Source organism: Oryctolagus cuniculus, chromosome 5 (assembly GCF_051225735.1).
Source record: "Oryctolagus cuniculus isolate XC-2025 breed Fujian yellow rabbit chromosome 5, ASM5122573v1, whole genome shotgun sequence".
In the NCBI taxonomy this organism is placed as follows: Eukaryota; Metazoa; Chordata; class Mammalia; order Lagomorpha; family Leporidae; genus Oryctolagus; species Oryctolagus cuniculus.
In genome coordinates this window covers 99360459-99384485 of record NC_142871.1, presented here as the reverse complement: position 1 = coordinate 99384485, position 24027 = coordinate 99360459, and the positions used below count along the sequence as shown (strand labels likewise).

General features: G+C 37.4%; 1 protein-coding gene across 4 annotated transcripts in view; it reads left to right on the top strand.

The window, feature by feature from the left end:
• Positions 1-24027, top strand: part of KCNQ5 (potassium voltage-gated channel subfamily Q member 5) — a 639793-nt gene that overhangs the window by 446945 nt on the left and 168821 nt on the right. For all 4 annotated transcript variants that reach the window (XM_051854552.3, XM_051854551.3, XM_051854550.3 and 1 more), the window contains exon 3: positions 14262-14388. In XM_051854552.3, the coding sequence (XP_051710512.2) occupies positions 14262-14388 (127 nt within the window). The remainder of the gene's footprint in view (positions 1-14261; positions 14389-24027) is intronic.

Sequence of the window (24027 nt, the reverse complement as noted above, 5' to 3'; positions counted from 1 at the left end):
AAGATGTAACTGACAGCGTGGGAGAAATTATATACAAACTATGCAACTGATAAAGGATTAATAGCCAAAATCTATAAAGAGCTCAAGAAACTAACTCAACAACAACAAAACAACCCAGTTAAGAAATGGACAAAGGACTTAAACAGGCATTTTTCAAAAGAGGAAATCCAGATGGTCAACAAACACATGAAAAAAAAAGCTCAGAATCACTAGCTATCAGGTAAATGCAAATCAAAACCACAATGAGGCTTCACCACCCCACCCCATTCCCATTAGAATAGCTTTCTGCCACCCACACCCATCAGAATGGCTTTCATACAGAAATCAACAAACAACAAATGCTGGTGAGAATATGTAGGAGAAGGAACCCTAATCCACTGTTGGTGGGAATGTAAACTGGTTACAGCCACTGTGAAAGACTGTATGGAAATACCTCAGAAATCTGAATATAACCCTGCATACCATATGATCTGGCCATCCCAATTCTGGGAATTTACCCAAGGGAAATTAAATCAGCATATGAAACTGTTATCTGTACCTCCACGTTTATTGCAGCTCAATTCACAATAGCTAAGATGGAATCAACCCAAATGTCTGTCACTGAAGACTGGATAAATAAATTATGGAATATGAACACCATGAAATTCTACACAGTTGTAAAAAATGAAATCCTGTCATTTGCAACAAAGTGGAAGCAACTGGAAAACATACTTCATGAGAATAAGCCAGTCCCCAAAGGACAAATACCATATGTTCTCCCTGATCTGTAGTAACTAATAAGAGTAATCTATAAAAATGAAATTGACACTTTGAAAGCTAATGACTTTGAATATCTCTTGTCTCAACTGTTGATCAGCAGGATTTTTTTTTCCATACTATTTGTTGAACTTTTAACTTAGTATACGGTTAGTCTTATGTGTATAATGTTAGTTTAAAATAGATCTTAGTAAAAAATAATAATGGGAATAGGAGAGAGAGGAGGAAGAAAGCTGGGGTTGAGGGTGGGAGGGCAGGTAGGGTGTGAAGAATCATTTTTCAAAATTTGTATTTATGTCATGGATGAAGTTTTTAAGCCTTAAAGGGTTATGGATAAAAACATTTAATTTTAATAAATAAATAATACCCCCCCAAAAAAAGCAATCTCTTTGGTTCAGAAAAGGTCAGCTGTGAGGACAGATGTTAACTCCCAAGTAAAAAATCAAAATTCTCTGTATGTTATCCAAGAACAAGCCTAATCGTGACCTAACTCTCATCTTCTTAGTAGCACAGAAACTATCTGAAGTCTTGTCCTGGCACAGGTATTCACATCAACTCAAAGGACAAACATCATCAACAATGGAAAAATTAAGCTTTCCTTTTTAGCATCTTAACTGATATATGTAAATGTTTCAGGCCCATGCAAATTTCTCTGAATTGAAATACAACATCTGTTTCAAGAAGTTTTATTTAAATTTGTATTAAAAATCATTTCCACTGCATGTTTTCTTATTATAAAACTAAAATAATGGCCTAATTTTATTTCTGAACACTTGTTAGTTTTAAATTTTTAGTCATATTATTTGCAAGCAAGCTCATGTGTAGTCCTCAAGAGAAAGAAAATCCTATAGGTTAATGAGATTCACAATTTGAATCAAATGAAAACTTGATTTGATTTCATTCATTTTGGAGACTCTTATGGTGTTTCCATTTTGATATGATTCAGGGCTTTAAGCTTCAGTTCTAAATTGAACTTGTTAACTTGTGATTATTCCACAAAATTATAACAGAATAGATATCTGGGGTCAGATCAAGGTGCAGAAACCTGGTTCTTAATTTTTCCAGCTTGCAGTTCACAATTAGGTTTGTTCTAATATGGGTAGCTGTATGCAGACATCTATATATACCTAAATCAATTGAAGTGTAATTATGTTTGGGGTGGGGAGTTGAGCAATCAAAAAGAACTCAGTGATACTCTTTACTGTCTGCAATGGAAGAAAGAAAATGTGAGTGAATCCCATTATATGCATTGCCTACTCATGCTCCTTTCACAAAGGATACTATTTCAGCTTGGTCCTATGGACAGACCCTACCTAAAAGAGAAGGAAGGGGAATCTTAAACACCCTTTTTCCTGGTGCATTTGTGACTTTTAGAACACGGAACACTGAAGGGATCATTTGGTCAGGTGGCTCTTGCTGGATAGGCATTGTAACATCTGACAACAGCTGGCCCATCCCTAGGTGTCTGTAATCACCACAGAGGCTAGAAATCCTCATCACAGAATCCCAGCTAGTAAGTGGGAAATGAGACCATTCTAGGCTGAACTCATGGGGATAAACCAGGACAGTTCTGCTCTTTCCAACTCTTACAGTGCTTTCTTCCCAAGAAGGGATCACCCACTTCCTGCCCATGATCCATATGGTCTTAAACTGTGACCTCAATACCTGATAAAATCTTGTCCTGATATTTTCTTTGTTACAACATGTGAATCTTTCAATTCAAAGGGGACATTTTCAAACTACTGCCTTCCCTATGGCCCTCTCGGAGCTATGGGACAACTAAACATTTTCATATAGATACCATCAAATTAATTACTTTTCAGAAGGATAGTTACATGTGAAAAGCCTAGGATAAATGGTTTATATAGAAATTTCAGGAATCAACTAACCAAAAGGGAAAGGACTTATAGAGGCAATGTGTTTTGCTGGTGTTATACAAAATGTCTTCCTAAGCCTTCTCTCCAAATGAGACTAGCTCCAGTTTTACCATTCTTCAAAATGATTTCAGTCATCATTTCCCAAGGTAGGATGCCTCAATCCCCCTTCAACTTGTTCTAATTTACCCCACTCCAATTACCCACAGTGTCTGTTCACTAACCCAATAAAGTTTTATCATATTCTCACCATCACCCTAATGGAGTCATGATTCTGAAAGTGTGGATGTATATTCAATTCAGATCAAATCATCCCTTTGGTAAAGAGTATTCCCTCTAATTCTCTTCCAGTACACTCGTACACTAGTAGTTGCACTTCCCAAAATAGGAAATTTAAAAGCTAGATTGATCATGGCATGGGACATACAATAAGTAATGGTCAGTAAGCAGGTTTTTAATGTATTGTGTATTTTTCTGCTTTCCAATGAGACAAAATTATAAAAAATTATTAACTATTGTCTACATATTTCAACATAACGATTTAAGTGCAAAAGTCATCTGTATATCTTAATTTCATTTCCTTAATGGGTATTATACTAGTAGAATTTTTCAAATTATAAAGAATTGTTTTAACTTTAATTTAATGAATATAAATTTCCAAAGTACAGCTTATGGATTACAATGGCTTCCCCCCAATAACGTCCCTCCCACCCACAACCCTCCCCTTTCCCACTCCCTCTCCCCTTCCATTCACATCAAGATTCATTTTCAATTCTCTTTATATACTGAAGATCAGTTTAGCATACATTAAGTAAAGATTTCATAGAAACACAAAGTGAAAAATACTGTTTGAATACTACTTACAGCATTAAATCTCAATGTACAGCACACTAAGGACAGAGATCCTACATGAGGAGTAAGTGCACAGTGACTCCTGTTGTTGACTTAACAAATTGACACTCTTTTTTATGGCCTCAGTAATCACCCTAGGCTCTTGTCATGAGCTGCCAAGGCTATGGAAGCCCACTGAGTTCACCGACTCTGATCATATTTAGACAAGGCCATGGTCAAAGTGGAAGTTCTCTTCTCCCTTCAGAGAAAGGTACCTCCTTCTTTGATGACCCGTTCTTTCCACTGGCATCTCACTCACACAGATCTTTCATTTAGGTTGTTTTTTTTTTTCCCCAGAGTGTCTTGGCTTTCCATGCCTGAAATACTCTCATGGGCTTTTCAGTCTGATCCACATGCCTTAAGGGCTGATTCTGAGGCCAGAGTGCTGTTTAGGAATCTGCCATTCTATGGGTCTGCTGTGTATCTCACTTCCCATGTTGGATCATTCTCTCCCTTTTTGATTCTATCAGTTAGTATTAGCAGACACTAGTCTTGTTTATATGATCCCTTTGGTTCTTAGTCCTATCATTATGATCAATTGTGAACAGAAATTCATCACTGGGACTAGTGAGATGGCATTGGTACCTGCCACCTTGATGGGATTGAATTGGAATCCCCTGGAATGTTTCTAACTCTACCGTTTGAGGTAAGTCAGCTTGAGCATGTCCCGAATTGCACATCTCTTCCCTCTCTTATTCCCACTCTTATATTTAACAGTGATCACTTTTCAGTTAAGTTTCAGCACTTAAGAAGAATTGTGTATTGATTACAGTATTCAACCAAAAGTATTAAGTAGAACAAACAAACAAAAATACTAAGAGGGGTAACATATTAAGTTGCTCATCAACAGGGTGAGGGCTGATCAAGTCACCGTTTCTCAGAGTGTCCATTTCACTTTAACAGATTTCCTTTTTGGTGCTTGGTTAGTTGTCACCGATCAGGGAGAACATATGGTATTGGTCCCTTTGGGATTGGCTTATTTCACTCAGCATAATGTTTTCCAAATTCCTAACAGGGATCACTTTTCAGTTAAAATTTAAGCACCTAAGAATAATTGTGTGTTAATTACAGAGTTCAACCAATGGTACTAGAACAAAAAAAAAAATACTAAAATGGATAAAGTATTACATTGTACATCAACCGTCAGGACAAGAGCTGATCAAGAATTACAACTGCAACCCTTCTGACTTTGCAATTTATGATATAGTTTACATCACATTTTCTTTTCTTTAGAGATTACATGAGGAGACATGCCACTTTAAGTATATGCACACAGCAAAAGGAGCAAAGTGACCCAGAAATTGATTGTTTTGATACTCTTAATAAAAGCAGTATTTCCAATTTTGTATGTCTAATTAGCCACAGACCTACAAGAATTGGTGCAAATGTCATGGGATTTATAATGTTAGCATTTCATCTTCACAAAAATGTTATTTGATGGTGTAAAACCAGAAAAAACTAATGGTCACAGCAGACAGCTCATAGATTAGACAAAGGTCACTGTGTTTTAATGAATAGTGCTATTAATTAATGAGAAAACAACCAGAACATGAGCTTTTAGGCATTGTCATTTTGTACAAAAAAATCAATCTTTACCTAAAACCATTTGGAAAACAAAATAACAACAAAAACAGAATGTAAATCTTGTATGATACAACAAAGTCATATATTTCATTGAAATAACATTACAGTTTTCTAGTATGATGTATGAAAAGAGGCTTCCTTAGTATCTGGTAAAGAGGGTTAAGGCTAGTTTATTATTACTAAACATTCTATGTAGAATTCAATACTCACTCTACATTGCCACTTGGATTTCTTAATTTCGGTATACATTTCCTTAGTCTGTAAGAATAGGATTGGAACTCTGTGTTTTACCAAAATTCTGGGAGGACAAATGAGGAAACACTGAAAGTCCTTCAAGATGATAAAAGTAATGAACGCTGCCTTTGCTTCTCTATAGGACTTGTCAGAGTCAACCTTTTAGGAGTTCCAAAAAGAAAGGACGGAACTACCAGTTTTTCTTTTTAAGATTTATTTTTTATTTGAAAGAGTGCCAGACAGCAAGGGAGAGACTAGGCTGGTGGGGGCTGGGGTTGGCGGAGGGAGATCTTCCATGTGCTGTTTCACTCCCCCAATAACCACAGCAACCCAGTCTGGGCCAAGCTAAAACAGGGAGCCAGGAATTCCATCCTTGTCTCTTGTGTAGGGAGCCTCAAATGCCTGCAATGGCCATGGGTAGGCCAGGCCAAAGACAAGAACCAGAAACTCAGTGTAGGTCTTCCACATGAGTGGCAGGACCCGACTACTTGAGCCTGATGCCTCCAGGGTATGCATTAGCAGAAAGTTGGAATCAGGAATGGAGCTGGGGCTCAAACCCAGAAACTCTAACACAGGCTTTGCCCATCTCAAGCAGCTGCTTAACTGCTAGGCCAGATGCCTACCCCTAGTTGCCATTTTATAATAATGCCCACTTCTTCCTTCCCTCTCACCTACCCTCTCTCTTCCCTGCCCCAGCCTCTAGCCACTAATCTGTTCTCCATTTATAAGTTTTTTCTTTTCAGAATTGTTATCTAAATGGAATGTTGTGCTGTGTAGCCTATAAAATTGAACTTTATTCACTCAACATAATTCCCTAGTGATTTATCCAAGTTGTGTGCATTATATCCATTCATTTTTATTGTTGAGTACTATTGCATGTTCTATAGCTTGTTGAACCATCGTGGTAGTGAAAGGCAACTGTCCCTTTGTAAGTTTTTGTCCATTATGAAGAAATCCATAGCATTCATATACAGGTTCTTGTACAAATGTAAGTTTCATTTATTTAATGTGAATGTACAAGAGTCCAGATGCTGAGTCATGGGGCAATCGAGTGTGTTTAGTGTTATAAGAAACCGCCAGACTGTCCTCCAAAGGAATTGTACTATTTTACATTCCCAATAGCAATGTCTGAGTGATCTATGTCCCCTGCATTCTCTGCAGTATTTTGTGTTGTCACTATTTTACTTGTTACTATTTTTTATTTTTAGCCTTTTCGTAGCTGTGTAGTGGTATTTCCTTGTGATTTTTTAACTTGCATTTCCTGATGACTACTGTCAAATACCTCTTCATGTGCTTATTTGTCATCTGTATATTCTCTTTGGCATGAACACTTTTTGTGAATACACTGTTCATATATTTTGCCAGTTTTCTCACTGAACTTTTGCTTTCTACTTTTGAGTTTTGATGTTTTAATTTATTCTGAATCCCAGTCCTTTGTCAGATATGTGATTTGCAAGTATTTTCTTCTAATCTGTGGTTTCTCTTTTCATCCTCAGTTTATGGGCTTTCTCAAAGCAGTTTTTAATTTTGATGGAATCTAGTTTATCAGTTTTTCTTTTCATTCCTTGTGCTTTTGATGTCAAGAAAACTTTGCTGAACCCAAATCCCAAAAATTTTCTCCTTTACTTTTAAATAAAAGTTTTATCATAATATGTTTAACATTTAAGCCCCTTATCCCTTTTAACTGATTTTTATATAATATATGTGGTATAAATGTTCATGTTTTGGGCCAGCATTGGTTGTTAATACGCATTTCCATCACTGAATTGTTTTTCATCTTTAACAAGATTGGCGGCGCTCATGTATGAGTCTGTTTCTCAGTTCTCAATTCTGTTCCACTATCCTATAGGTTTATTCCTCTGCCACTCAGTCTGAGTACTGGAGCTACATAATAGGCCTGAATATCAGGCTAAGTAATTCCTCTTGCTTTATTTTTTTCCAGGATTGGTTTTTGTTTTTCTAGGGCCTGTGCATTTCCATATAAATTTTAGATTGTTTATAAGAAAAAAAACTTGACAGTATTTTGACATCTTTATTATGTTGAGTCTTCCAATTCATTAACTTCTTCCCACTTATTTGAGTCTGATCTGATTTCTAACATCAGCATCTTGTAATTTTCAGCATACATAAGCTGTCCATCTTTCGCTCATATGCCCAAGTTTTATTTTTTATTTGGAATGCTTGTAAATAATATTTTGTTTTTAATTTTGGTTTCCACATGCTTATTGCTTATACACAGAAACATGATTAGTTTTTGTATATTTATCACATATCATGTAACCCTACTGAACTCACCTACTAGTTCTAAGAGTACTTTTGTTTATTCCTAGAAATTTTCTCTGTAGACAGTCAAGTAATCTGAAATAAAGGTCATTTTTGCTTGCCTTCCCAAACTGAGCCTATTATTTATTTATTTACTTCGTTTTCCTCATTGAGTGACTATAACTTATGGTGCTTTTGAGCAAGAGTGATGAAAATAGGCATCTTGCTTGCTCTTGATTTTAGGGGAAGGCATTCAGTCTTTCATGATTAAGTATCACTGTAGCTGTAGGAGTTTTATAAGTGTTATTTATCAAAATCAAATATTCGCATTCTGTCTAACTTGCTGAGAGTTTTTAATCATGAATGGGTGTTGTATTTTGTCAAATTATTTTCCTACATCAATTGATATTATTACAACATTTTTCTTTAGTTTGTTGATATAATACATTATATTGATTGATTCAAACACTGAACCAGCCTTGCATCCTTGGAATAAATTCTACTTCATTTGGTTTGCACTTTTTAATATATTGTTCGAGTCAGTGTCTTTGATTTGGATGTCAGAATACTACTAGCCTCACAAAATGAGTAAGGATGTGTTTTTGCCTCTTCTACATTATGGAAGAAATTTTGTGAAATTGGTATAATTTTTTAAAAATTTCTATTAATATAAAGAGAACAGTGTTCATGTATTTCATAGATATAATTCTAAGAAGATAACCATACTTCCTTCCCCCTCTTCCTCCCTCAATTCCCCCTACTTCCTTCCTCTCTTTTTTTTCTCCTGTATTTTGTGCAGTAACATGCTTTCAGTTTACTTGGTAATCACAGGCTGTGTTTGGTTGAAGAACAGGCCTGTGGCAAAGTAGTTAAGTCCCTGTTTGTGATGCCCACATCCTGTATCAGAATATCTGGTTCTAGTACCACCTGCACTGCTTCTGATCCAGCTTCCTGCTGTTAATGTGCACACTGAAAGGCAGCAGATGATGGCTCAAGTGCTTCAGTCCCTACTACCCACATGGGATGCCCAGACTGAGTTCCAAACTCTTAGCTTCAACCTGGCCTGGCGTTGGCAATTGCAGGCATTGGGAGAGTGAACTAGAAGATAGAAGCTCTCTCTCCATCTGTCTCTCTGCCTTTAAAATAAAATAAAATCATAAAATGTTTTTAATGTTTGGTTCAATTTGTCAGTGAAACCTCCAGCCTGGAATTTCCTTTTGGGGAGCATTTAAGTTATGAATTCAGAAGTCTTTTGCAACCAAATGGTTGCAACTGAAACCATTATACTTAGTGAAATAAGCCAATACCAAAAAGACAAATACCATGTTTTCCCTAATCTGTTGAAACTAATATAGTATAAAAAATGTACATTATATGAATGAAATTGACATTTTGAGATTCAGTGATTGTTTACAGCTCATGTCTCTACTGTTGAGGAACAGTGTTTTTCTTACTATTTGCTGAATTACTTACTTAGTGTAGGGTTAATCTTATATGAGTATAAGATAGGCTGAAAGTTATCATTGTATAAATTAAAGGAAGGGGGACGGACGGTAGGAGCATGGCTGGGAGGGTGGGGAGGGTGGAAAGTATTACTAAGCTCCTAAATCTGTGTACATAAAATACATGAAATTTATTCACCTTGAAAAAATTTAAAATTTAAAAAATTTTTTAAAAATTACAAATTCAATTTCTTTAGAGATTATAGGGCAATTCAGATTATCCGGTTCTTCTCTGTTGAGTTGTGATAATTTTTGGTTTTCAAGATTTGGGCCATTTCTCATAAGTTGTCAGATTTATATATAAATATAAATATAATAAATATGTATATAAAACTAGTCATTGTATTCTCTTTTTTATAGTTGCAATATCTGTAAAGATATCCTCTATTAATTCCTGATAGTGGTGATTTTTGTCAGCTTACAAGGAGTTTATCAATTGCATTGACTTTTTCAAAGAGCCACTGTTTGTTTTATGAATTTTTATGTTGTTTTTCTATTTCAGTCAACTAACTTAGGTTTTTATCTAAATTATTTCCTTCTACGACAGAAAGGAAGCGGGGAGAGGGAAAAAGGATGGGAGAAAGGAGTGGTAGTATCATTATATTCTTAGAATGGTATCTGTGAACTACCTGGAATATGTTCTCTATTAATATCAGATTTACATTAAAATTGATGAGAACTGTGTTATAGTTACTATCATGCATTTACTGAAACCCTGAGAATCTAATATATCAATAAATTCCTTAAAAATAAAAAATAAATAAAATTTTTAAAAAAGAATTATTTGCCTCTTTTTACTTTCTTTCAGTTTATTTGGTTCTTTTTCTGAATTCTTGAGGTAGGAACTTAGATTATTAATTTGAAACTTTTCTGATTTTGTATATAATGTGCACATAATTATTATGTGTATATATTTTAAAATTGGAGAGAGGTGTCATATACCCTCTAATCACTACTTAAATGCCCACAACAGCTGGAGCTGGGCCAGGAAGAAGCCAGGAGCCTAGAACTCAGTCCAGGTTTCCCATGTGGGTAGCAGAGACCCAAATACTTGATTCATCACCTTCTGGCTCCCAAGGTATGCATTAGCAGGAAACTAGAGTGGAGAGCAGAGCCAGGATTCAAACCCAGGCATTCTGATATGGGTATGGGTATTCCAGGTGGCAACTTAACCACCATCCCAAAAGCTCACCTTTTAATTTCCAGTGTAAACATTTAGTGCTATAAATTTGTTCCACATTTTGATCTGTCATGTTTTCATTGTCATTCATTTCTATGCATCTTTGAGACTTTCTCTTTGCCCAATGAATTACTTAGGAGTGTTTTGTTTCATCTGTATATTTGAAGATTTGTTGTTTTTCTGTAACTGATTTCTTGTTTGATTCTATTGTGGTTCGAGAACACTCTCAGGGCCGGCATCGTAGATTAAGCTGCCACCTGCTATGCCAGCATCCTATATGGGTGCCAATTTGAGTTCCAGCCACTCCACTTCTGATCCAGCTCCCTGCTAATGTGCCTGGGAAAGCAGCAGAGGATAGCTCAACACCTGGGCCCCTGCACCCAAGGAGAGACCTGGATGAAGCTCCTGGCTCCTACCTTCAGTCTGGCCCAGCCCTGACCGTTGTGCCATCTGGGGAGTAAAACAGCGAATGGAAGATTGATCTCTCTCTGTTCCCCTCCCACTCCCCCTCGTCCCCTCTCTTCCTCTCTCCCTCTCTCTCTCTCTCTCTCTCTCTCATACACACACACTCTTTTTCTTTATGTGTGTGTGTGTGCTTGTATTTAACTCTGCCTTTCAAATGAAGAAAACAAATCATCCTTTTTAAAAGAGGAAAACACGCTGTATGATTTCAGTTTTTTAAACATTTATTTATGTTTATTTATGGCCAAAGATACCTTATCAAATGTCCCATGAGTGCATAAATAAAGTGTGTATCTTACTGTTGTTGGAGAAAATGTTCTTTGTCAATTAGATCATATATATTGATTATGTTGTTTATATATTCTATCTACTTGATGATTTTCTTTTCAGTAGTTCTATTTCAGTAGTTCTGAGTGGAAATCTGGAGTTCCCAAATATAATTTTTGATATCTCCATTTCTTCTTTCAACTGTACTGTGAATTTTCAGGTCCCTCATGAATTTGGAAAATTTGATATCATTTTGCTCCTACCATTTTTTTTAAAAAGCAGCAATTAATATTCCTGAAAAATGGGTCATGAGTAAAGAATGTGTAGATGTAATTTATCCAGCCTTACTGCAACATAGAAATAGTGCAGTGGCCTTGGCATACTTTACTTAAGAACTACAGTTGTACCTCTATCACTGTCATCTGTTTCCATGTAAAAGAAAAATCATTACATGGGAGCAGCTGAGGAGTCAGGCCACGTTTTAGGTTTTCTAGGATATCACTCATACATAACTGTAGTTTTACATATCTGTTCATAATCATCTTTGGTTATCTCTCCTGGAAGTAGCTTTATGTCACTGTAAGTAAGCATTGATGATATCAAAGATTTATATTCCATCTTGAGAAGTATTTATGGATTCTTTGGTGCTAAATAACAAAACGGTAAATCTCTACTAGGCCTTTGAAAACTACAGCATTCATCACATGATCTAGCAGAAGAAACAGACTTTGCCTAAAGCTTGCAAAAGTATGCTATTCTGGTAAATTCCATAACAGTTCTCATCATGGGAGTGGGGTAGAACATTGGGGAGAATATTGCTATGTATTTCTATGATGTTTGGAATTTTATAATTAAACAATGATCATAAAATCAATTAATAAACATTGTATATATGATAAAATCCTGAGTCAAGAGTGGGAATAAGAGAGGGAAGAGATGTGCAATTCGGGACATGCTCAAGCTGACTTACCTCAAACGGTAGAGTTAGAAACATACCAGGGGATTCCAATTCAATCCCATCAAGGTGGCATGTACCAATGCCATCTCACTAGTCCCAGTGATCAATCTCTGTTCACAATTGATCATAATGATAGGACTAAGAACAAAAGGGATCACATAAACAAAAATAGTGTCTGCAAATACTAGCTGATAGAATCAAAAAGGGAGAGAACGATCCAACATGGGAAGTGAGATACACAGCAGACCCATAGAATGGCAGATGTTCTAAACAGCACTCTGGCTCAGAATCAGCCCTTAAGGCATGCAGATCCAGCTGAAAAGCCCATGAGAGTATTTCAAGCATGGAAAGCCAAGACACTCTGGGAAAAAAAAAAAAAAAAAAACCTAAATGAAAGATCTCTGCGAGTGAGATCCCAGTGGAAAGAACAGGTCATCAAAGAAGGAGGTACCTTTCTCTGAAGGGAGGAGAGAACTTCCACTTTGACCATGGCCTTGTCTAAATATGATCAGAGTCAGTGAACTCAGGGGGCTTCCATAGCCTTGGCAGCTCATGACAAGAGCCTAGGGTGATTACTGAGGCCATAAACAAGAGTGTTAATTTGTTAAGTCAACAATAGGAGTCACTGTGCACTTACTCCTCATGTAGGATCTCTGTCCTTAGTGTGCTGTACATTGAGATTTAATGCTATAACTAGTACTCAAACAGTATTTTTCCCTTTATGTTTCTGTGTGGGAGCAAACTGTTGAAATCTTTACTTAATGTATGCTAAACTGATCTTCAGTATATAAAGAGAATTGAAAATGAATCTTAATGTGAATGGAAGGGGAGAGGGAGTGGGAAAGGGGAGGGTTGTGGGTGGGAGGGACGTTATTGGGGGGGAAGCCATTGTAATCCATAAGCTGTACTTTGGAAATTTATATTCATTAAATAAAAGTTAAAAAAAATAAAAATAAGAGGGAGAGGCCGGCGCCACGGCTCACTAGGCTAATCCTCCACCTTGCGGCGCCTGCATACCTGGTTCTAGTCCCGGTAGGGGCGCCGGATCCTGTCCCGGTTGCCCCTCTTCCAGGCCAACTCTCTGCTGTGGCCAGGGAGTGCAGTGGAGGATGGCCCAAGTACTTGGGCCCTGCACCCCATGGGAGACCAGGAGAAGCACCTGGCTCCTGGCTTTGGATCAGTGCAGTGCGCCGGCCACGGCGGCCATTGGAGGGTGACCCAACGGCAAAGGAAGACCTTTCTCTCTGTCTCTCTCTCTCACTGTCCACTCTGCCTGTCAAAAAAAAAAAAAAAAGAGGGAGAAATATTTTTTAAAGGAAAACCAGTGTCGATAAACTCAATGCCTAAGAAGTGAGTATGCTATGCTTGCTCCAGAGAGGCTGTTTTCTTTTACAAATTCCATTTGGTTTTCCATTGTATGACCGACAATTTAATGAGCCACTTTAACTGGCCTTTCCCCAGGGTTAACTCACAACTCTTCCTAAATAATCCCAGAGTCATTTTACTGGAGCAGGTGTTATTTTCTAGGCAGCTCTTGCCAAAGGGCAGCATAATAATTAACAAGCTTTAGATCTGTAGGATTCAAGGTCTCATTTTTGGCAACGGATCTATGTGCCACACTCACGGTAATACTTTTGTAACTCACTGTTTTAAAAGGGGATTTTCACACTAACAAAGAATTAAGTATACTTCCAAATATTTACTTCTTTTTCACTGAGAACAACTCTTAAGGGCTTAGGGGCTGTATCACTCCATGCAGCAAAATGAAGCTCTGTTTTCTATAAAACTTGCCATTGTATTTCAGGCCCCCTCTTACATTTCAGATATTTCTCATGCTACCAAATACCTAATGTTAGGTGCACTATATGAGGGTACTTCAAAAGTTCATGAAAAACAGAATTAAAAAATAAACTTATTTTGGTGCAATAAATTGTTGAATTCCATGCATAATTTTTTATAATGAGCATTTCTACAAACTTTTTGAAGACCCCTCATATATTCCAGATGAGACAAAGCAATTATTCAGCCTTCACGTTTACTATTAAAACTGACTCCTACATTTGCAAAGTGTTGGTGACTTTGAGAAGAATAGCATTCCATGCTGACAAGGTGAGGCTCTGATGTTCTTCAGGTTTAGACTCATTGGGAGAAGAGGAGATGTCCTTAACTTCAGACATTAGTATCTGGATGTTTCAGACGGAGTGCCTAAATGTCCATAAATACTCACAGAGTTTCTTACCATGGTTTATTCCACAATGCTTCTCTCTGACATGGCTTATCTGGTATTTCAGGAGTTCGTGATGATTGTCGTCTTTGGTTTGGAGTTCATCATTCGAATCTGGTCTGCAGGTTGCTGCTGTCGGTATAGAGGATGGCAAGGAAGATTAAGGTTTGCCCGAAAGCCCTTCTGTGTTATAGGTGAATATCAAAGTCCCAGATATCTGGATTTATAACACTGCATTCTTTTCTATTGTTTCCTGTATTGCACCACTTGAAAAATATTAAAAATGTAATACCCATGGAGTACTTACCATAGACCAAACACTCTCATATTGTTAAAGTGTTGACTCAGTTAATCTTCACCATAAGACTGGGAGGTAGATATATTGTTATGTCCATTTTACAGATGAGGAAACTTACACAAAGAGAGAGGCAAAGAGGTAGCTGCAACTTAGGTATCATAAGTGGTAGAAATGAGATCTCGGCCAGGTGATCTGACTAGAACACACATTCATATCAATCGTACTTAAATATATGATTCCTTTTTTAAATATTTATTTATTAATTTGAGAGACAGAGTTACAGCAAGAAGGAGAGACAGAGAGGTCTTCTATCAGCTGGTTCACTTCCCAGATGGCCAAATGCCGGAGCTGTGTCAATCCAAAGCCAGGAGCCAGGAGCTTCTTCCAGGTCTCCCACATGGGTTCAGGGCCCCAAGCACTTGGGCCATCCCTCCACTGCTTTCCCAGGCCATCAGCATAGAGCTGGATTGTAAGGGGAGCATCCAGGACTCAAACCAGTGCCCATGTGGGATGCTAGCACCAGAGGAGTAGGTTTAACCTTCATTACCATAGCACTGGACCCAAGAAATATATGATTCTTCAGCATTTCCCTGGATTAGGGAAGCATTGGCCTCTGTAAATATAAATTACCATTTTTGCTGTACAGTAAGATACTGGTTATGCTCTTGATCAGCTGGAATAGTTATCAGTGTATTACTAATAGTTCATATCAATAAGCATACTTCAAGAGTAATTTTTACATGCTAGTTTTATACCTGATGACATATTCGATGCTCTGAAATATGAACCCCTCTATACTGCAGTCTCCAAAAACACGGCATGTCTCTGCATCTCCCTGACTGCTGTGGTTTCAGTGGGACTTCTTTCACCTGGATTCTAGCCTGAAGTTAAACTTAGTGATGCTACAGAGCATTATGGAGTTAAAATCTGGCATCTTCCAATAATATATTTGAAAGCATATCATAAAATTTAAAATTTTATATATTAAAACTATCAGGATTGTTATTTGACAGCTAAATTTTATTTTATTTCTCATTTGTCCTGTTTCTTAGCCATTCAAACCCAAATACCAGAAGATTTTGGTGAGGTTTACTTATTTCAACCACTTCCAAGCTAAGAAAATGGCTTTATAATTTACAAGGTAACTTGAACAGTCTTGTTCTTCTAGAGTAGGTTTTCCATTTTGCTTCAGGAGAGAGGAAATTTTCTTCCCTGATGCCTATTCCCTGGATAGAATCAGAGTGCATTCAAGAGGAAAGTGTCACCCTATCCATGAACATTGTCAAAAGGAATCCTTCCGGCCGGCGCTGCGGCTCACTAGGCTAATCCTCCGCCTTGTGGCGCTGGCACACTGGGTTCTAGTCCCGGTTGGGGCACTGGATTCTGTCCCAGTTGCCCCTCTTCCAGGCCAGCTCTCTGCTGTGGCCAGGGAGTGCAGTGGAGGATGGCCCAAGTACTTGGGCCCTGCACCCCATGGGAGACCAGGATAAGTATCTGGCTCCTGCCATCGGATCAGCGCGGTGCGCTAGCCACAGCGCGCCGGCTGCGGCGGCCATTGGAGGGTGAACCAACGGCAACGGAAGACCTTTCTCTCTGTCTCTCTCTCACTGTCCACTCTGCCTGTCAAAAAAAAAAAAGAAAGGAATCCTTTCTAAGAGATGTTTGTTCATGTCCTTTACCCATTTATTAACTGGATTGTTTGCTTTGTTGTTGTTCAGTTTCTTGAGCTTCTTACATGTCCTGGATATTAATCCTTTATCACTTGTATAGTTTGTAAGTATTTTCTCCCATTCTGTTGGTTGCCTCTACTTTGTTGAGTGTTACCTTTGCTGGGAAGAAGCCTCTTAGCTTGATGTAATCTTATTTGTCTAGTTTTGCTTTTATTACCTGTGTTTCTGGTGTCTTATCCAAGAAGTCTTTGCCTATGCCAATGTCTTGGAGAGCTTCTGCAGTGTTTTCCTCTAGTACTTTGTTGGTTTCAAGTCTTAGTTTTAGATTATTGATCCATTGTGAATTGATTTTTGTACACAATGTAAGGTCTAGATCTTGCTTCACACTTCTGCTATATGGAGATTCAGTTCTCCCAAAACCATTTGTTGACGATGCTGTCCTTTCTCTAAGGCATGATTTTTGCTCAGTTTTTAAAGATTAGTTGGTTGTAGATGTGTGGATTTATTTCTAGGGTTCCTACAAATGGCTAACAGACACATAAAAAATACTCAGGATCACTACCCATCATGGAATTGCAAAAAAAACACAATAAGGTTTCACCTCACCTGTTAGAATGGCAATCAGTCAAAAGTAAAAAATAACAAATGCTAGCAAGGATTGGAGAAAAGGGTTCCCAAATATGGTGTTGGTGGGAATGTAAACTACTACAACCATTTTGGAAGACATTATGGAAATTTCTCAGAAATTTCTCAGAAAATAAATCTACAGTATGACCCAGGCACCCCAGTCCTGGAAAAATACTCAAAGGAAATGAAATCAGCATATGAAAGAGTTAAATATACCCATGTTTCTAGCAGCTCAATTCAAAATGGCTAAGATATGAAGTCAACCCAGATGTTCTTCAGCTGATGACTGGGTAAAGAAAATGTAGTATATATACACGACAAGTAGAATACTACTTGGCCATGAAAAAGAATGAAATCCTGTCTTGCAACAAAATGAATGCAACTGAAGACCATTATTCTTAGTGAAATAAGCCAGGTCAAAAAACAAATATCACATGATTTTTTTAATTTGTGATAGCTAATGTATACAGTACAAAAATAACTGAAAATATAAGTGAAATTGACATCTTATTATCTGATAATTATTTATAGCTCTTGGCTATATTCCTGTGAAATAGTGGTCCTTCTACTTTTTTACTTGCTGAACCTTATATTTAGTGGAGTATTAAGCCTCTGATTACAAAGTAAATTGAAAATTGTTATCATGAACATTAAAAGAAAAAAAGGAAAGAGGAGGGAAGTAAAGAGGAAAGAAAGGGAGGAAGGGAAGGAAGTATTGTTATGTTCTTAGAATGTATCGTTGAAATACATGAAATCTGTTCTATTTATGTTAATAATAAAAAAGCATTTAAAAAAGAAGAATCTCTTCTTCCATATGTGTTAAAGAGAATGCACATTTCAGAAGAATTGCCATTCATTTGTCCAAAAATTATGGAGTTTTGGCTTTGTGTGAGGCATTGGAGTTACAAATAGTGAATTTAATGAAATTCTAAGTTAAATCAATCTTAAAATACTTATTTGGCCTCCACTACTGCACTCCCCTTATGCAGCTTTCTTTCATCCAAAAATATGCTCTACTTCTCTTTGAAAGCTGTCATACTAAGACAAAGAGGAAAGTCAGTGGTAATTCCCAGCCTTGCAGGTCCAATCCAGCCCCCCAGCATATTAATGAAGACATTTTATTTTTCCCCATGGAGAATTTTTTCTCTTTATGAAATCCCTGGTCAAGCAGCATTATGAAGGACTGTAACTTGATGTGAAACTACAGCACAAAAAGTACTTTCTGTCCCATAAGAGACCCAAGCAAAACAATGCACAAGGCAGATTGTTGGCCAAGATTCTCTCAACTTCTACAGAATAAGGTTGGTTCATGGATGACTGCAGGAATGTTCTATTCCAGATTTTAAAACCAATTAAACTTTGATTTTGTTCCAATTCCAGAGGCAATACCTACGTATTTCTGGCCTCTGAGCTAAAAGGAGAGTTGTTTCCCAGATGCCTACTGCCTTTTGATAGCTGCTTTCAGCTATGGGTACATCAGCACATCCTAGTCCTTTAATCTTTAGTTTCCTGTCTCAGATTCTTGTGATGTTATCTGTAATCTTATTTGCCTTAGGACCAATCATGACCTTGCAAGTTTAGTGAGATGTGGCTTAGATATAATTGCAGTAGCAGTTTCATTAACCTTACAGGTTATTTCCTTTGTTTGGATAGTTCACCTCTAGTAAATTAGTTGTGGAAGAAAATTTTGCAAGTAAATATGTAATTGATTCCCATTAAAAATAACTGGGTATTTTCAGTCTTTTATTAAACAATCATGTAACAATTTGAGTCATAGTCCAAGTGAGTAGATATAAAATGAACCATGAATATGCAATATGAGTCAATAAAATTTAACCTATGCAAAGGAATCAAACAATACTTTCTGAGAACCACAGGCTATACCAGATGACTATTGACACTCTCTGGACCTAATTAATGGGTTCATAAAAACTCTAGATATTGTTGTTCATAATAAAATGAACTTAGTATTGTCCTTGTTTAACCAAATTTATTTTAGCAAAATGAAAAAAGTAAGAGCATCTCTCTCTTCCATACATGATCACTGTTCCAAGAGAGAGTTCAAAAATCTAGTTTAAACCTCTCAAGATGCCATATGTGTGTGTGTGTGTGTGTGTGTGTGTATATATATGGCTAATTATTCTGAATATGCCAAATCCACACCCAGATATTTTTTAGAAGTTTTGAACACTCAAGAAAAGAACATAGAAACGATTGTGGCAACCTAGTTGTTATACTTTTAATATGACAACAGTTTTCTGAAAGTACACCAAGGTTCCTTCCAATTGGAAACAGGTTGAAGCTCTGCAGTAGTCACTAGCAGGCTGCTTAGAGTATTGAGCCCTACTGATGAACTGATAGTATTTGGACACAATTTGATAGATGCCCCATGGCCAGACTGCCAAATGTTTTAGTTCCTCTCTGAACAAACCCACCCTCAATACTTCACACTCAAGACAAAGAAGGAACATTTCAAAAATTCACTGCTTTAAGAAATTATAAGGGCTAGAGCTGTGGTGTAGCAGGTGAGACTGCCACCTGCAGCGCCGGCATCCCATATGGACGCATTTCAAGTCCCAGCTGCTCCACTTCCAATCCAGCTCTCTGCTATGGCCTGGGAAAGCAGTAGAAGATGGCCCAAGTCCTTGGTCACCTGCACCCATGTGGGAGACCCAGAAGAACCTCCTGGCTCCTGGCTTCGGATCAGCACAGCTCTGGCCATTGCAGCCAACTGGGGAGTGAACCAGCCAATGGAGGACCTCACTCCCTCTGCGTTTCTTTCTCTGTGTGTAACTCTGACTTCAAGTAAATAAATAAATCTTTTCAAAAAAGAAATTATAAAATTATTATATGAAAAGTTTCAAAAAATCTCATGGAATTCCACATTGTGAATAAACTACACATGCATTTTTAAGATTTTACACTAAAATAAAATCAATTTTTAATTTCATTTTTTATAAAACTTTTAAAAGACCCTGATATACTTGTGTTTGGAAAACATTTTTTTACATTTATTTAATGAATATAAATTCCCAAAGTACAGCTTATGGATTACAATGGCTTTTCCCCCCAAAAACTTCCCTCCCATCTGCAACCCTCCCCTCTCTCACTCCCTCTCCCCTTCCATTCACATTAAGATTCATTTTCAATTCTCTTTATATACAGAAGATCAATTTGGTATATATTAAGTAAAGATTTCAACAGTTTGCACCCACACAGAAACACAAAGTGTAAAATACTAGTTATAGCATTAAATCACAATGTAGAGCACATTAAGGACAGAGATCCTACATGAGGAGTAAGTGCACAGTGACTCATCTTGTTAACAAATTGACACTCTTGTTTATGGCATCAGTGATCACCCTAGGTTCTTGTCATGAGCTGCCAAGGTTATGGAAGCCTTTTGAGTTTGCTGACTCTAATCATAATTGGACAAGGTGATAGTCAAAGTGGAAATTCTCTTCTCCCTTCAGAGAAAGGTACCTCCTTCTTTGATGACCTGTTCTTTCCACTGGGATCTCACACGCAGAGATCCTTCATTTAGGTCATTTTTTTTGCCAATGTGTCTTGGCTTTCCATGCCTGAAATACTCTCATGGGCTTTTCAGCCAGTACGAATGCCTTAAGGGCTGATTCTGAAGCCAGAGTGCTGTTTAGGACATCCGCCATTCTATGGGTCTGCTGTGTATCTCACTTCCCATGTTGGATTGTTCTCTCCCCTTTATTTATTCTATCAGCTAGTATTTGCAGACACTATTTTTGTTTATGTGATCCCTTTTGTTCTTAGTCCTATCATTATGATCAATTGTGAACAGAAATTCTTCACTGGGACTAGTGAGATGGGATGGGTACATGCCACCTTGATGGGATTGAATTGGAATCCCCTGGTATGTTTCTAACTCTACCGTTTGGGGCAAGTCAGCTTGAGCATGTCCCAAATTGCACATCTCTTCCCTCTCTTATTCCCACTCTAATATTTAACAGGGACCACTTTTCAGTTAAGTTTCAACACTTAAGAATAATTGTGTATTAATAACAGAATTCAACCAATAGTATTAAGTAGAACAACTAAAAAAAATACTAAGAGGGATAAAGTATTAAGTTGTTCATCAACAGTCAGGGCAAAGGCTGATCAAGTCACCATTTCTCAGAGTGTCCATTTCACTTTAACAGGTTTCCTTTTTGGTGCTTGGTTAGTTGTCACCGATCAGGGAGAACATATGATATTTGTCCCTTTGGGACTGGCTTATTTCACTCAGCATGGTGTTTTCCAGATTCCTCCATTTTGTTGCAAATGACCAGATTTCATTGTTTTTTACTGCTTTATAGTATTCTATAGAGTACATGTCCCATAATTTCTTTATCCAGTCTACTATTGATGGGCATTTAGGTTGATTCCAGGTCTTAGCTATTGTGAATTGAGCTGCAATAAACATTAGGGTGCAGACAGCTTGTTTGTTTGCCAATTTCAATTCCTTTGGGTAAATTCCAAGGAGTGGGATGGCTGGGTCGAACGGTAGGGTTATCTTCAGGTTTCTGAGGAATCTCCAGACTGCCTTCCATAGTGGCTTGACCAGTTTGCATTCCCACCAACAGTGGGTTAGTGTCCCTTTTTCCCCACTTCCTCACCAGCATCTGTTGTTGGTAGATTTCTGCATGTGAGCCATTCTAACTGGGGTGAGGTGAAACATTGTGGTTTGGATTTGCATTTCCCTGATGGCTAGTGATCCTGAACATTTTTTCATGTGTCTGTTGGCCATTTGGATTTCCTCTTTTGAAAAATGTCTATTGAGGTCCTTGGCCCATCTCTTAAGTGGGTTGTTTGTTTTGATGTTGTGGAATTTCTTGATCTCTTTGTAGATTCTAGTTATTAATCCTTTATCTGTAGCATAGTTTCCAAATATTTTTCCCATTCTGTCGGTTGCCACTTCACTTTCCTGACTCTTTTTTTTTAACTTTTATTTAATGAATATAAATTTCCAAAGTTCAGAATATTGATTACAATGGCTTCCCCCCATAACGTCCCTCCAACCCGCAACCCTCCCCTTATCCACTCCCTCTCCCCTTCCATTCACATCAAGATTCATTTTCGATTCTCTTTATATACTGACTCTTTTCTTTTGCAGTACAGAAACTTCTCTATTTGATGCAATCCCAATAGTCAACTTTTGCTTTGACTCTCTGTGACTCTGGGGTCTTTTCAAGAAGTCTTTGCCTGTGCCAATATCTTGCAGGCTTTCTCCAATGTTCTCTAATAATTTGATGGTGTCGGGTCATAGATTTAGGTCTTTAATCCATGTTGAGTGGATTTTTGTGTAAGGCGTAAGGTAGGGGTCTTGCTTCATGCTTCTGCACATGGAAATCCAATTTTCCCAGCACCATTTATTGAATAGACTGTCCTGCTCCAGGAATTGGTTTTAGATCCTTGATCAAATATAAGTTGGTTGTAGATGTTTGGATTGATTTCTGGTGTTTCAATTCTGTTCCATTGGTCTATCCATCTGTTTCTGTACCAGTACCATGCTGTTTTGATTACAACTGCCCTGTAGTATGTCCTGAAATCTGGTATTGTGATGCCTCCGGCTTTGTTTTTGTTGTACAAAATTGCTTTAGCTGTTCAAGATCTCCTGTGTTTCCACATGAATTTCAGCATCATTTTTTCTAGATCTGAGAAGAATGTCTTTGGTATCTTGATTGGTATCGCATTGAATCTATAAATTGATTTTGGGACAGTGGACAATTTGATGATGTTGATTCTTCCTATCCATGAGCGTGGAAGATTTTTCCATTTTTGGGTATCCTCTTCTAATTCTTTCTTTAAGATTTTGTAATTCTCATCGTAGAGATCTTTAACGTCCTTGGTTAAGTTTATTCCAAGGTACTTGATTGTTTTTGTAGCTATTGTGAATGGGATTGATCTTAGCAGTTCTTTCTTAGCCATGGCATTTCCTGTTATAACAAAGGCTGTTGATTTTTGTGCATTGATTTTATACCCTGCTACTTTACCAAACTCTTCTATGAGTTCCAGTAGTCTCTTAGTAGAGTTCTTTGTGTCCCCTAAATAAAGAATCATATCGTCTGCAAAGAGGGATAGTTTGACTTCTTCCTTCTCAATTTGTATCCTTTTAATTTCTTTTTCTTGCCTGATGGCTCTGGCTAAAACTTCCAGAACTGTATTGAATAGCAGTGGTGAGAGTGGGCATCACTGTCTGGTACCAGATCTCAGTGGAAATGCTTCCAACTTTTCCCCATTTTAAGGGATGCTAGCCTTGGGTTTTTCATACATTGCTTTGATTGTATTAAGGAATGTTCCTTCTATACCCAATTAGCTTACAGTTTTCATCATGAAATGGTGTTGAATTTTATTGAATGCTTTCTCGGCATCTATTGAGATAATCATATGGTTTTTCTTCTGCAGTCTGTTAATGTGGTGTATCACATTGATTGATTTGCAAACATTGAACCATCCCTGTGTACCAGGGATAAATACCACTTGGTCTGGGTGGATGATCTTTCTGATGTGTTGTTACATTCTATTGGCAAGGATTTTTACGTCTATGTTCATCAGGGATATTGGCCTGTGATTTTCTTTCAGTGCTGCATCTTTTTCCGGCTTAGGAATTAAGGTGATGCTGGCTTCATAGAAAGAATTTGGGAGGATTCCCTCTTCTTCGATTGTTCTGAATAGTTTGAGAAGAATTGGCGTCAGTTCTTCTTTAAATGTCTGGTAGAATTCAGCAGTGAATCCATCTGGTCCTGGGCTTTTCTTTGTTGGGAGGGCCTTTATTATTGTTTCAATTTCTGACTCAGTTATGGGTCTGTTTAGGTTTTCTGTGTCTTCATGGGTCAGTTTAGGTAGGTTGTATGTTTCCAGAAATCTATCTAGATTTCCCTATTTGCTGGCATACAACTCTTTGTAGTAATTTCTGATGATTCTTTTTATTTCCATGGTGTCTGTTGTAACATTTTCTTTTTCATCTCTGATTTTATTGATTTGGGTCTTTTCTCTTCTTTTTTTAGTTAGTTGGGCCAATGGGGTGTCAATTTTATTCATTTTTTTCAAAAAACCAGTTCTTCGCTTGGCTGATTTTTTGTAATGTTTTTGGATTCAATCCTGTTGATTTCTTCTCTGATTTTAATTATTTCTCTTCTCCTACTAGATTTGGGTCTGATTTGCTGCAGTTTCTCTGGATCCTTGAGATGAATTGAAAGATCATTTATTGGTACCTTTCCAATTTC